Source organism: Rhagoletis pomonella, unplaced genomic scaffold (assembly GCF_013731165.1).
Source record: "Rhagoletis pomonella isolate Grant_MI unplaced genomic scaffold, Rhpom_1.0 Rhpom_scaffold_00007, whole genome shotgun sequence".
NCBI classification, from domain to species: Eukaryota; Metazoa; Arthropoda; class Insecta; order Diptera; family Tephritidae; genus Rhagoletis; species Rhagoletis pomonella.
Genome location: NW_023458561.1, coordinates 68,193,246 through 68,208,801, shown reverse-complemented (window position 1 = coordinate 68,208,801; position 15,556 = coordinate 68,193,246). Strand labels below are relative to the sequence as shown.

Genomic DNA, 15,556 nt, shown 5'->3' with positions numbered 1-15,556 from the left:
CTCTTGAGGCACGCGTCTCCGTTATCCGATTTTGAAATTGTTTCGCAGGGCGCATTTTTATGACCAAACGGACCTATCTAGGGGGAGTCTTGTTTTGTGATGCGATGAAAAAAATACCTTTGCTCCGAAGCCGCGTTATTTACAATATAAGTTTAAGCATACCTATAGATCTCTGTATACATACAATCATATGTACATATATGTACACATAAAAGGAAAATGTATTCTATGTATCAATATTTTTATTCGAGATTCAATTCTACTTAATTTAAATAAATATCACATTATTTTAAATACGCACATATGTATGTATGTACATACAAACAATCAATCAGTATGAGGTAGCATTTGGTAGTCGCATAGTTTACTTCAAGATTGATGCATAATGCTCCTTGTAGGAATACTTGAATCGCAATACAATGCTGTAAAATAATTTAAAAAAAATCAATGTAACAAATTATTACATCTGTCTGTTATTTAACAAATGTATTATGTATAACTAGAGCTACTCACATCAGAAATAAAAATGCAATCGCATATAGCGCCGCGCTTACAATGTTGAATAGTCCTGGATATGTTTTCAATGACTCCTTATAGATGACTGTGTAGAGAGGTGCCGCCAAGAATGGCGCAATCGATTGCAAGACATTTTTAATGGAAAATATTTTTCCTAGAATATGTTGAAATTGTTGATTTACAAATATAAATTATAGATAACTTATTATAGATATTTTATTCACTCACCCAAATCTGTTGGCGGTACTATATTTGATATAATGGTTCGACACATCGGTCCACCAACTGATTTCAAGGCACCCAAGGCGACAGCTAAATACAAATGCCAAGGCTCAGATGCCACTCCCCTTACAATGCTGCTTACAATTTCGCTAAGAAACGAAAGTAGTGCAAGTGTCACCACGGACATGCTGAAGACCTGCAAAGAGATTGAATTGACTTTTATTTAAATTATTGTATGTACTTAGCTTTTGTCCAGAAATGGATGCAATTTTTTTAAACAAAAAAAAATTTCTATCTACGCGCAAAGTGGTACAAAAGACATCCTAGGCCGCAGTGGCCCTTGTTTTGTTGCGCCCAATATATATATCCTAACTGATCATTTATCAACTTGTTAGCTATTAATCACGTTCTATTTTTACACGTAAAAGTACCTTGATTTTATCAATTTATGAATCGGTAAAATTTTAGATGTGAAGTTCGCTCGTTGGAGCGGAGAGGAGGAAGGTGGATGGTGGAAGGTGGAGAGTGAAACAACAGTTCGAATGAAACGCCAGATTTCTGTGGGTTGACTGGACGAAACATAACACAAGGCCGGCCCTGATTTGCCTCTAAACCGCAGCTGACTAGGGACGACGGAAACTCGTTCCAAAATACATCAGAGACACTAAAACTTATCCTTAGGTTCCTTAGACATACTTAGAGGGAGCATCCAACAATATCCGTCTAGGCGGAATATAGCAGTCTCCCAGCAAACTCCGTTCTTGGGCACAATGACGAAGGCCGAACTAATTCTATTCACCACAAAGAAGAAGATTCCTACATACTCTGATTGTACTTTCTATATTCTTGCAAGAAAAATCTAGGTGATAAGTGGGAGATTCGTCCATTTATTGCATAATGTTCGCTGGTTTGGTTAAAAGCCATTGAAACCAACTCCATATGAATCGGTTAATTACCAAAGCGAATAAGTCAACATATTTTCGATATGGCAAATTTGATGCAGTTGAACAGAGCTCCATTAAACGAACCGAAATTGTCATATCGAAAAAATACTGACTTATTCCCTATTAGATCATTTTAAATGTAACCATTGAATGTCATCTCTAACATGTAACCGATTGACAGTGTCACGTGCTTGGAGGACTGCGTCTGTGTAAGCAACGTGCGTTAGGGCATGGACGTTTTGCTACACAAAATAAAATATTCTCTCAAGAGTCCATGTATTCGTGAAAAATCTATTTACATCAGTCATACGCCTTCTCTACAGAAAAAAACTTCGACACAATGTTTCCAGGAAGAAAATAGCGGAAGCACACTGCTTTTACTGAACGCGTCGCACGATCTTATTTACGGACGCCTTAAAAATGAATTACGCCATTGGGGTGGGGCGTTTTCGACTGACCTCCAAATGGAAAAGTCTATTCGACTACCAGATTTTGACAGAACGAGCCTAAAAAAACGTGATGGTTTTCTCGGAAACGTTACTGTTTGTCATCAACCAAAGGTAGAGGGGTGCTAACTGATTGGGATTGAGCTAACATGTGAAGAGGTGGTTGATTGTGTGGTGTCCACATGCCGGCCACTCACTGGGACTATCGGAGTCAAGTCTGGATAGGTAGCTGTTAAGACGATTACCATATTCGGACCGTAACTTGACCGGAGTAGCGCGGGTCGCGTGGTAGTTGAAGCTCCGAGTCTGCGATAGATGGTGATTGGGTTCCGATCAGGACATCCATAGGACGGGAGTCGTGGTAGGTGGTGGCTGATTCCCACTGATTGATCACTCGTCGGTACGTCGTCGGGTCCAGTGGTTGGTCGACGTATGTTTGGACCACGTCCATATACTTGAAGGGGTGCCTTCTGACGTGCCTGGGAAAGGCTCTTCCTTAGCAGGGGTCTGTTGGGGTGCATACGCCAGTGGCATACCACCAGAAACTGCCTACTGAGAATTTTGTTATGCTCCTTACGGGAAGCATTTGGGCCTCACTGTGTAGTTGGTGCTCAGGCGACATCAGAAGGCATCGTTGTCGCTGTACGAAGTGCGGCATTCTGACAAGTCCAACTAGTACCCGGCGACCGAACAGACGCAACATAATTCAGAACCGGCCGGCCAATTGCCTTGTATGTTGCTAGCAACGTTTCTTTGTCTTTGCCCAAGGTATTGCCGGCGAGCGACTTAAGGACCCTGTTGCGCTTCTGTACTTTATTGACAATTGCAGTTGTGTGCTCGGAGCAGGCTATCGAAGGTAACCCTAAAATTTTCGGCTTGTTCACCGTCGGAATTGATGTGCCATCGACGTGAATGGCTGGTTAAACTAGCATGACCTCCTTGGTACAGGCGGGGAAGAGAGTCCCCGTTGCGTTGGAGAGAGGATAAGGCTCCTTGCAGTAAATAATCGAGAAAGTTCGGAGAGATAACCGTATATTTTCGTGCAGAGGTCATCAATTCCATTCCAAGACGCCAATGTCGAACATTCATCAGCGTGTGTGATCAGGGGAATTCCCTCCGGTGGCAGATGGAGCTTCAAGACATAGAAGTTAAACAGTAGGAGGGAGAGTACACCGCCTGGAACCCCTTTCTTAATTGTTCTAGGTCTTAAGCTTTGATCTCGGATAATTAATGGAATATCTCTGTTGTAAGAGAGGGTATTGTCCCTATCTAACTCCACTAGCTAGGTTTAAGAGAAATAAGTAATATTTTATATTCTCTTTTTAGCTTTCATATTAAATTATGACACTAATCAAATAACCAACGCATAAAATGAAGTTGTTATTTTGAGCAGAAAAATGCACATTTGGCTTTTGTCTTACCTTTCTCAATATCAAGAAACCAATCAGCGCTCCGAACATAGGCACCATATGACTAACGGTCTCGTAAAATGTGAAATCTCGCACAGTCCAATGGAATTTCTCGCGCACAAACAAATAAAATACCGTCATTGCGCCATCTGTAAAGTTTATAGAAATAAATAATTAAACAATTAGAAAAGTTCCAAAACAGCTGGGAATTTCACAACAATTTATATATGTAAGTATAGTCCATACATATGTATGTACATACATACATATATACAATTAGAATTTCCGATTGAAGATGATATCATTACAACTAACCGAGCACGAATATCGACAGGAACATAGTGCCAGTTACAAGCCAAATAATGCAGCGATCATAGAATGGCCTCGTCTTCAAGCAAGTGACCAGCATATCTTTTATGTGCACGTAACTGAAGAGTCCCGCCTTTTTAGATTTTCCCATGGCAGAAGTTTCTTCAGATGTTTGCTTTTCTGTTGTTGCCGCATTCAATGCGGGTTTTTCGTTAGCATCCTTCTTTGCCTTTTCGCAACCATTTAATTCTTGTTTCCGCCCGTTCTCTGGCTGGATCGTTTCTTTTAGCACATCGTCCGCTGAAATTTCAACTACTTTTCCTCTCGCATCTATTGCAAGCACACTTTTTCGCTTTTCGTTTGAATTTATTGCTTTACCGACATGGTCCATGGCTATATGTTCCACAGGTTTTCCATTGAGCGTAATACATTTGTTAGCATCGACGGCGACGACGTCTTCAACCCTGTGACTAAGATGTAAACTTTCCGGCACGCAGACAACAATAAAAATTGTTGTGCTACACATGAGTAAACCGGATATGAGGAAAGTTGTTGTGGTTCCTGTAGCGGCGTAGACAAAACTCGAAAGCAGCGAACCGGTCATTAGGCCAATGAAGAAGAATGCTTCCATGAAAATCATTCTAGGGGAAAATAAGATAAATAATATTTTATAAATCGATCTTATCAGTTGTATCCTATTAAAAACTATATATTTTAACTCTATACAATATGGAAGTCCTGTACTGTTCACATCTTTCGATATTTTTATTTACTTTAAATTTTAACCATTTCCGGTCTTTTCTGTAATTCCAACCCAATACCCAAAATAATAGTAAAAATTCCCTAAAACGCATTATACGGTCACTACAATTAAAAATAAGACGGAGAACACAAACAAATTTTGTAATGTTAACAATTTCTGAAAAAAAAATCGTAATTTAAAATTTTTTGTTAAAAAAGTTTATCTATAATAAAAGCATGGGTTTACAAAATCACGACCCCAGTATTTTTACGAAGAACACATTTTTGCGTTAGCGAACTTTGGCCGCACTTAAAAAAAATAACCCTCATCAGTCCATCTCCGGGTACGCAGACCGCACAGACAAGAAACGCCGTTTCTATAAACCATAGCGTATTATTAGTTGCGTTCCAGATGCTTCACGATATTCACGATTTGCAGGAACAGCTGTTTTCTCCATTAATAAACCTTATGGAAGGTAGTCACCTGGCACGACTTCCTGTAAAAACCTGTAAATCGTGAAGCATCTGGAACGCAACTATATTATAAAAGACGTGAAATGCATTAAGGTTGTAGTCAGGCTAAGAGATGGGCGCGTGATGGATTTTGGCTCACGTTTTCTAAAAAAATTTTGTATTATCTTCACGCACGCTTCTCACGAACATTTTTTGCATATCAATAGGATTTTGTTACAAAAGCTTTTCAAAACATGGATCAATGCTTTGAGTAAGCAATTGCTTCACGAAAGTCACGCGGGAGTATTTCGATCGTAATACCTAGTGTGACCAACTGTACGTAAATGACAAGTACAGTACGTAAATTTGTAGCTATGTACCGTGTACCGAAGCCAACCACAAATTCATGAAAATGTACGTAAATTGAATCGAAGAAATATCGTTGTATGTACGTAAATTTTATCGATAGGAGCGCCCAACATACATGCGTACATGCAAATTTTGACTAATAAAAACTAAAAATATTATAATGAATCAATTAAAAAATCGTCAAAATGACGATAAAATCCCAAACACTGGCAACCATTTGAGGCATAAAGTTGAAGTTTTTACGTTAAAAATGTCTGTGGATATCGACTAATAAACAGCAATAAAATCGTTTCCAAAATTTTTCTTTAAAATTTTGTGTTGCTACAATTTTTTGTGTACGTAAATGAGTTTTTGGAAAAGTGGTCACACGCGTAATACCTATTTGCTTTTTGCATTTTTTTTTGTTTATTTCCCTTATACTTTAAGCCACACAGCCTGTACGTATTCAATTTTATTTGACATTGACGACGTGACGCATTTGCCGGCGAACGCATGTTGTGTAACTTCACTTTAACTCCTAAGCCAAGTAATATTGCCACTAAAACTTTAGTTAAAAGCTTATCAGCAAGTTAAAAATACGCTGATGTTAAAATTACGTGATTGGCGGGAAAATTTTAATCACGCACGTTCATGCCATTCAAAATTTCAATCACGCACTGTCACAGATGTTACGTGATTTTCCATCAAGACCGCTAACGTTCAAGCGTGAAAAAGCGTGACACGTAGAAAATCACGTGCTTGACCTATCTGCAGTCAGGATAACAAACTCGTAGGAAAGATCATCTCGGCGGTCAGTGAAATACTACAATCTCCACCCAAAGCTGAGCTAGTTCTGTTAAAGAAGCGATTTTGGATGCACAATTTTCGCATGTTTCCATTCTGAACAGAAGTTGCGATTATCAGATCACGGAAGTTGACTTTGACTGCAACTTGGAAATCCATTTTCCCACCAGAAACGACTAGGAACGTAATAGCGTTCAAGGCCATGACGAGCTTCCGTTCTTCACACATTGTCCAAAAGATATTGGATTTGATGTCGTCTCTTATGATCGCATATAATTATCACTGTATGAGAAAGATAGACAGAATATATCCCACACTTCCTATTCAAGTGCTTCGGAGAAAGCGGGTCCAATTTTACGGGAACTTGGACAGCTCGGGGTAAATCCCATGAGAGAGTCCACAAGAATTCATCAGAAATTCAGGTTGGTTTAGAGGGATGCATTGAAACTTTTAGGTTTTGGAAGTTTTTTTTTTTTTTTTAATTTAAAACCCGTGATATTTATTAAACGATTAATTAAAAAAACCCGAAAACTCAAAGACTATCGATATTTCCAAGTCATCTCCCAGTTTGAGGGTATACCTCTTATCTGTTGTTTAAAAATTTTAACGAACCTGTAAGGTCTTGTCTTTGTGTCCGTAACATCAGATATAAAACAGAAAGCCGCTACAGAAAACACGCAATTGCCGCCCAAAATTGAGTGTGGCACCACGGCCAAAACGTAGTACCAAGGATTCACCGGTTGATAGACGGCTATTTGACAAATCACAGCAGCAATGAGGTAGGTGAAGGAGAAACCTATGGGAATAGTTAGTGTACGATTGCTTTGTGATTATATGTATGTATTTATGTTATGTATGTATGTATTTAAATAACGGTAATTTTAACAAAAATGCGCGTACATACATACCTATCATTGAAATGACCAACAACGGCTTACGGCCATAGTGATCCGACCATGAACCAATGAAAACGCCACACAACGCCGGCACAATACTCTCCAGCAAAGTGCGAATCATAAACAGATTTGCGACATATGGCTGCACTTCGGTTTCGATTTTCTATTACAGAAAGCAAGTGAAACGAAATTAAACAATTTGATAAATATTAACGTATTTACAAACACATATGAATATATACATACAGTGGTGGAAGATTTAATAGAAAATTTTTACCTGGAGAAGTTTTGACTATATTTCTTTTGTGTATTCGATGTTTGATATTTTTTTTTTATAAAAGTCTGTATATCAAGCAGCACATAAATTCACATTTCAAACTTTGTACAAAAATTATAAAAAATACCCCAAATGCTTCAAACTTTTCATTCATAATTTTTAGAAAAATTTTGTACCTGCAGTTTTGTAACCCATTAAATTTTAGTTGGTTTTTATATATTTTTTTTTGCCGACGCACACATTGTTTCGACTATATGGAGGCAGGTGGTCAATAGTTGAAATTTGGTAAAGATGGGATAATTGCCACGCCTTCCACTCTTGGGACGGAAACATTAAATTTGATCCGATTTCGATCAAATTTAGTTTGTCCTCTTTCTTTTATTATAAAAACTTAAATATAAAATATGGGAAAGATTGAATTACTATAACGTCTACACCTCCCAAAAAATATTCTCTTTTCTCCCAATGTCTGGCATAATTTTTCTATTGTTGGAAAAATTATTTTCGCGAAATTACGCAAAAAGAAGCTGAAAATCGAAAATTAAGAAAATCGAAAATTATTTATATTTGCAAAGTCGTGCGAAAAGATCCGATTATATATTCGAAAACTACATAAAACTTTCTAAAACATGCTTCTAATATCAAGACCTGGCGAACCGGTACTCACACTTTTTTACTATTTATCTTTAGCATTTACGTTTCCAAGTAAATTTTTTTATAAGAAAAATAGGAAAATACCAAATAAATGATTAATACCTTCACCCGAATATTCCACGACACATAAAGTATTGATTAGAGTTGGAAAAAAAAACACTTGCTTTAATGGGTTCAGCGTCCAAGGCAACTAAACTCGGTATCGCGCCGATTCCAGTATTTTTTTTTTTTTTTTTTGGAAATGGACCGTTCGTGGAGAAGGGGGTTGAGTAAATGATATGAACTTTTGTATTTATGACTCTGATTTTTCCATCCCTAAACCCAACTGGTTTATTTCATCAACTGTTACCATGATCTTTTTCCAACTGCAAACCCAAAATTGTTCTTAAAATTCTGAATAAAAAGTTTGTGGTTTTTAGGGATTTTGTTAAAATTTGATGAATCTTTATAATTTTTGTAAAAAAGTTTGAAATGTGGAATTATATGCTGCTTGTTATATAAAGACTTTGTTATAGCTAGACTTGAAAAAAAAAATTAAACATCGAATACACAAAAGAAATATAGCCAAAACTGGACAAAATAAAAATATTCTATTATTTCTTCCACGACTGCAGGTATGTAAATATATAAATATGTGGGTATACCAATATGTATGTATGTATGTATGTATGCAAAAATATTTATACATATATGTATGTAAATATATATGAATACATGGTATTTTAACTTGATCAAACATATCGAGTAATTACAATTTTACATACATACATATCTGAGGCATTTTATTAAAACCACTTAAGTGACTTTAGATGGTTTGACTTTAAATTAATCATGTAAAGAAGTATAGGTTCGGGCGAAACCGAACTTTATATAACCGGCGCACGTACTAGATAATGAGCAAGAATGTTTTTTCTCGATTTCAAACAGTTTCGATAATATGCTATGATATCTTGAAGTAGTTATTGCACCAAGTTTGGTGGAAATCGATATACAATTCTGTTGTCAAAAGTGGGTGGTGCTACGTCCATTTTCCAAAAATCTGTAATCTGTAAAAATTGTTTCAGAATATTGTCGTTTTAAGCAACCATCTGATTTTTAGGGCAACCATCACCCCTGACAAAGCTTCAAAGAGCTGGGAAGGTGGCTTTTTTGCCTTACAAGAGTGTGACATTTGAAGAAACGAACACAAAATTCTCTCACCCTTTGCCTTTATTTTAGAACCGAACACGAAGAGAGAAAGGAGTAAGTAATCAAAAGGCAGCATTTTTTGGTAGAAACGGAGTCACCATAAGAAAAAAAAAATGGTTTTCAACTTTGGAATCTGTTTTCTCGTCTTTGAATTATCAAGCTGAAAATTGCAATACATATTTTTGTAGGAAACTAAACGCTCTAAAAAAAAAACATCTTGCATAATTTTTGATAAACCTTAATTTTATGTCATTATAACAGTCCTTCTCCTATTTTAGGTAAAATAATTAAAGCTATTTTCAACTATCCAAAAAAGAAGTCATTGAAAAAATGACATGCGAAAACTTATAAGCAAGGTGGTGAAAAACATATGTTCGCGAATAAATAAAAGAAAAAATTGGCTTTGTGATTTAGCTATTGAAAATTTAATAATTATTGCTAGCATACAATGAAAAAGAGAGTAAAGCTATTAAGCACAAGGTTGGTTATGGTTGCCGCATAAAATTTTTCATTCATACCATATTTTTCTCTAAAGTATACCAAAATGGATATATGTAAATGCAGCCACCCGAAATGTTTTAATTATGTTTGAATTGATGATGGGAAATTTAAAAAGTACATTTCGTCACCTGAAATGCAAAACGACGTAACAACATCGTAAATGAAATGGAAAAAGTCGTGACCAAGGTACATTGAACAGGTAGTATCAGTAGAGCAGCTGATTTGATTTATTTTCAAATTATTTGGTCTCGAAAATGTCAAATATTTTTAATTTTTTCTCACAAAAATTCTGAATTGTTAAAATCCATTTGCATGTGAAACCTTTTTCCATACAAAACAAGCGATTGAATAGCAGCTTTTGGAACGTTCGCCCAACTCAGCAGCACAACCGCTGATTACTGGGCCTTGCAAAGGATGGATCAATGCTTCGAGAAGCAAACAAATTTACTAGGAAAGAAAGTTGCATCAATTTTTATTTTTTCCAATTTCAATTTTTTATTTTTTATAATTTTTTGTATTTCACATGGCACGCTTTGATTTAGAAGAAAAAATTCAGAACAGTTTTTGACACTTTCAATACCAGAAGCAACAACAAAATACACGCAAATGTTGTTTTTGCTCTACTGATACTACCTGTTTAATGTGCCTTGGTCGTGACTAATATTTTTATTATTTTTTCATAAAATGTTCTGGGGAGTTGTAGTTCGATGAAATCCATCATATATGTAACTCAAGTAAAGTTAAAGTAAAGTAAAGTGAATTTTGAATTTTTTTTTTTTGGTTATGGCTTTTTGCATTTCAACGATGATGTTTGTTACGTCTTTTTGCATTTCAGGTAACGATTTGTAGCTTTTTGAAAATTTTGGGTTCAACCGCTGCCTGATTGGCCATCTGTTACCCCGCTCCAATCGTTTAAAGTATAAATTACGGTCCACTCTGGAGGAAGCTATGGCTTGCACTACTCGAACTGTTCAATATTTGAAACGCGTCCCTTGTCCGAGCCATTAAAACCTCCAAATACATGGAAATTGCGTACTGCAATCGTCGAACTGATTTGATCGCTGCTGAAAGTTAAATGAAGTTAAATGGAGGCTGTTCTATAATATAATATTTAGCCATTGCACATTAGGTCAAATGATAGACTTTTCTGTGCGAAATTAATAGCAGCTAAAATATTACATTATTTTAATGTAAAAAGATGGGAAACGTTAAAAATAGTGTAAAGGCAGTAAATAAAATGTGAAAACATGACTTTGGCTTTCGTAAAACAGACTGTTCTGCTCTTTTGTATGTTCAAATGATGAGTATATGTGTTTAAGTAGTACTCAAAAACATTGTCCAATTAGCTTGGTTTTGACACAACTTATTTTCCTAACATACTCATTCCCCTCCCCCTTAAAATGAGCTACATAATAAAATAAGTATGGTCACATGTACATATGTAAATGTTTTCTTCTTGAAATTCCTAAATTAAAAAAAAAAAAAAAATATTTACTACATTTCTCGCAGATATGCCTTGAGGAGAGTTTTCTAAACCAGTTAGTCGTCATAAAACACTTAATTTTCACTTGAGGATTCAGTATTCCCAAATTCTCCACCGATATTATTTATATTCAGAATACAAATGCTGCTTTGTGACACATTTACCAAAAATCGCTGGTAACTTCCTGAAAAGAATACGAATGTTTTTGAAAGCTCTATTCACTTTGAGTAACAATTTTCGAAATTTCAATCCGTAAATTCTCTCATTCAGCTATTTTTAGCGATAGAGAGGACAGAACCGCAATTTTTGGAGATAGCTAAAAATTCAGAAAAATTTTAGCTTTCGTAGTTTAGCATTTTAGCATTTTGGCATGCTTTCCATAATTTTCGTCTTTCTTTTATAAATTGCAAAAACGACGCGTTTTTTCTTCTAAGAGTTTCATGGAACTTTCGCAAATATCAGCAGCATGTGGTTCTCAGTTATAGTTTTGTTACCCATTTAAAATTTTCCTTTAATTATTCGAACCTTACAAAAAAAAAATGCACTTGAAACAAATACAAAAAAAAACCGGTTGCGCATACAACGAGTCAATAACGTTTCGAAAGTGTAACTTTGGTTTATTGCTGTCTAACGGTGTTTTTTATTTTACAAAAACAAAGTGAAGTTTATGTTATTTTGGTGTAATCCCTTCAGAATGGCAACAAAAAATAATGTAAAACTGCCCTTACGAAATTGGACTTTCGCACAGCCAAATGAATGAATCATTTGACCTAATGTGCACTGGGTCATTGTTAAATAGAAAAAAGTTGTGAAAAATATTCACTCGTTCACTCATTTTATTAGCCAAGTACCATAACATTTGGTAGTATCCAGTATATTATTTTCACCAGCAAGAGATTTAAGGGAGAGCTTCGCAAAATATTCCTACCTCAGAACCAATTCTTGGCTCTGAGAAAATAATTCCACTGAATTAGCTCACTTTCTCGATGAGCTACTGTACAACTGCCCGTCCGTCCTCGCTGTTGAGCTACGAGTTTAATGGCTATTATTTTGCTATTTTTACAGGAAAAGAATACCTGCATACAGGTTCATCAAATATAACAATAGGCAACATTAATGTTCATCCGAAACACTATTAAAAAGATGTTAACATTCAAAAAAAAAAAACGATATTTGTGAATTGACCTATTATTATTATTTTTTTTTTTTTTTTTGTTGGCTAGTGTAACTAAATAGTCCACGCACGATTAAGATTCCTTTCAATAAAAAAAAAAAATAAATAATGACGTGAAGTGAGTTTTTCGAATTTTAATTTACCATATCCTATAGCAAGCACAGACCAAATGTTATTTATATTTTTTATGAAATTTTTTTATTTAAATATTTACCGTCGCTTGTTCACTGGCGTTTTTTGTGCCTAATTCTTGGCAAATAGTCTCATTGTAATTGAATATCGTTGTACAGGCTTGATATATGATTTGATTGCGGAGAATCGTACCTTGGGAAGAAAGGAAATATGTATAATTAAAACAAAAGTACTTCGTTACTCAGCCACGATCGGATTTGGAAATAGTTCAAAAATATATTAAAAAGAGATATGTATGTTTTTTTGTATCACCAATTCTAATTACCGGATAGACTATGGGCAAACACCAACATAAACACAATCGGTTCTATGTAGTACATGTGGAAGATTTTGCCCCACTGCTGCAGCTTTATGCGCGCCATCATCGTGTTGGCCACTTTTTCCACCATTTTTGAATAAATAGTTATATACTTTTTTTTATCTGTCTTAATTAGTAGATGAATAGTTACTTTCGCCACACCACAAGAGTTTGTTTTCACTTTCGCGTCATTCGCCTTTCGGTGCTCCCGGATTCAAATTCAATTATTTAACTGTACATTCGAAATTAATTTCGTTCAATCCGTTCTATGCCTACCTAATGTAGCTTATGCGGCAATAAAATCACAAACACTAAAATTTATATTTTTTTTTTTTTAATTAATTTTTGATATACTATCTCCAGAAGCCTTCAATCAGCTAATTGTATTTAAAGTTTTTGATTTATGTAACACTTATTATTATTTTAACAATAAAACCGCACTTCAGTAACAGGTATTCGTTTCATAACCATGTAGTAGAATGCGTCCGACTCCAGTTAAAGTGTCACATAAAGTGGCAGATATTTAAGAAAATATCGAGAATAGGACCGCCTTTTCTGTTTACGCTTCGCTAGTTCGCTAGTGCTGGTTCTGCGAGCTAAGTAGTTATTTACATGCAGGCGGCTTTCTTTGCATTTTTTTCCTGTAAATGCTGTGTTGTGTTTATTGTCGTCGTTGCAAATGTGAGTTGTTGGCTGATCATCGACGCGCACACGCATCCACTTCAAGCCGGAATTAATTTGAAACTAACTTCATTGTTGCAGTTATCTGTGAAAAAATCGTCGCATGTGAAGTCGCTAGCTATACTTACTACGTTTCCATTCATACCTACATATCTACATACATACATATATGTATTTGCAAATAGGTAAATATAGGCGAGCGTGTGTGTAAATAATAAGGTACGAAAAATCAGGCTTACATATCGTCGTTTAACGTACAAAACCCGCTTATCAACAAAATGCAAAACGGTGTATAAATTATTTTCTTCTGTATAGTAAAAACACTCATATTTCAAAATGATTCTCTTTTTTTGTTAAGCAATCGCATTTCTGGATCGTAAATTTCAGGACGAATGAATAAGGTTTGAGCCAAGAGCTTCGGTGAGCAAATACAAATATTGGCAAAAAATTTCTGTTAAGCGGTTTTGCAGTACGACGATACGCGGTTTTGTACTTTAAACGACGATATGTAGATTCACACATGCATACATACATATCGGCCACCGTCTTCAAAAGAGTCACAACTCAAAATAATACGTTTGTCAGAAAATGCTAAACAATTATTTCTTAGCACATGATAATCATATGGGCAACGCCGACTTCACCTTGGTTTTTTTTTAAATGAATTATAATAAAAATTTGCTTCAGCTTTTGCTGAAAGCTAAATAAAAGCTCTGTGTATTTTTTTAGTACATAATTTCAAAAACGCAAAATTTTGAGTTGTGACTCTTTTGATGACGGCTGAGCGGCTGATATCGCGCTATCAAAAGCGATCTAGCAGCTGAGCATCCGAACAATTAATTTTGCTTTCATCTTTTTTGTTTTACTTCATAGAAGATTCAGGCGTGAAGCTAAAACCAGATACACGATCAACTGATTCCGCCATAGGTGCTTGTAAGCTCAGTTATGGTGGATTTTATCGTAGACAGTGTTTGTAGTTTTTTTGTATATTTGAGTAGTCCACTTGCAAAGTGCGCTATGTAAAATTTTTTCGATTTTTAGTTTTTGGTGGGTAACATACCAGTTATTAAAGTAGTTTCATGTCCACTAACAACCCAATGCAAAATCTTTTTTTATTCTGTTATGGTATGTTATATTTTAATATTATTAGGCTCATATTTATTTATTTATTTTTCCAGTTTGAAATCAAATTTATTTGAATGATTATACGAAATATAATTCGCACTGAGCATTTGAAAACACATTTACATACCTGTGGCTGTAGCTGAGTGTGCAGAGCTGTTTGCTGTTATTGGTTAGATCCCAGAAGGTCCCAGGCTCCAGCGCCGGTCAGACGCAATATATTAAAATGTGTAATACAAATTTTGGTTTTATGTTTCCAAAGTATAAAAAAGCATCTGGGAAGTGCAGAACGAAAGCGTATGCGAACGAAAAGAACGCTAGCAATAAACAGTTCTAAATTAGACAGACGATATCCAGTTCGTTCTGCATCCATTTTCCGATGTTCTATATTTTTAATGGAAGGTTTTCGTTTTCTTATCACATTTTCTGTGACTATTTTAGATTTTGCAAATTTGCGTATCACTGAATAAAAAATGGTCAAAAATAAAATAGGTCGTTCGACCTTTTCGAAAACGATGCCTTTTTAATTCTTCTTGCTTCTTGCATCAAAATATAATATTCTAGAAAAAGTGGACTTAGTAACTTTTCACTCTTCGCTACAAAAAGTACCACATTTCGCTGCTGTTGGGCCTGTGAGGATCTAGTTACTATCGTACTGGTTCGTTTTTGGCATGAGGATCTCTAGTACGGAACTAAAAATTTGGTGTTATAGTGTCGGGGTTTCCCTGCAGGGTATTTTTTTTTGTTTTAAACTTAGTTCGAGATCGTAGATAAATCCTTTATCAGTAACATGATCTATGTACATACTTTCATATCAGCATCCGCTCCATTAAACGCCGAGACGACCTTTTTACTTGTCTGTGTCTGGTTTGTATTTGCTAATTTTAAGTTTTTTTTT

The 15,556-nt window shown here is 35.5% G+C and overlaps 1 protein-coding gene across 2 annotated transcripts in view; it reads right to left on the bottom strand.

The window, feature by feature from the left end:
* Nucleotides 1–225: 225 nt before the first annotated feature.
* The window catches only part of LOC118743407, a 31,985-nt gene continuing 16,654 nt past the window's right edge, over nucleotides 226–15,556 (bottom strand). Inside the window, exons 1-9 of one of the 2 annotated variants that reach the window (XM_036476057.1) lie at nucleotides 12,823–13,700; nucleotides 12,580–12,689; nucleotides 7,101–7,251; nucleotides 6,805–6,988; nucleotides 3,853–4,487; nucleotides 3,550–3,686; nucleotides 745–934; nucleotides 514–670; nucleotides 226–422 (exon numbers count right to left, since the gene is read on the bottom strand). In XM_036476057.1, the coding sequence (XP_036331950.1) occupies nucleotides 365–422; nucleotides 514–670; nucleotides 745–934; nucleotides 3,550–3,686; nucleotides 3,853–4,487; nucleotides 6,805–6,988; nucleotides 7,101–7,251; nucleotides 12,580–12,689; nucleotides 12,823–12,946 (1,746 nt within the window). In that variant the 5' untranslated portion in view covers nucleotides 12,947–13,700 and the 3' untranslated portion in view covers nucleotides 226–364. Of the gene's footprint in view, nucleotides 423–513; nucleotides 671–744; nucleotides 935–3,549; nucleotides 3,687–3,852; nucleotides 4,488–6,804; nucleotides 6,989–7,100; nucleotides 7,252–12,579; nucleotides 12,690–12,822; nucleotides 13,701–15,556 lie in introns of those variants that run through there. The other variant, XM_036476056.1, reaches the window with a different exon arrangement.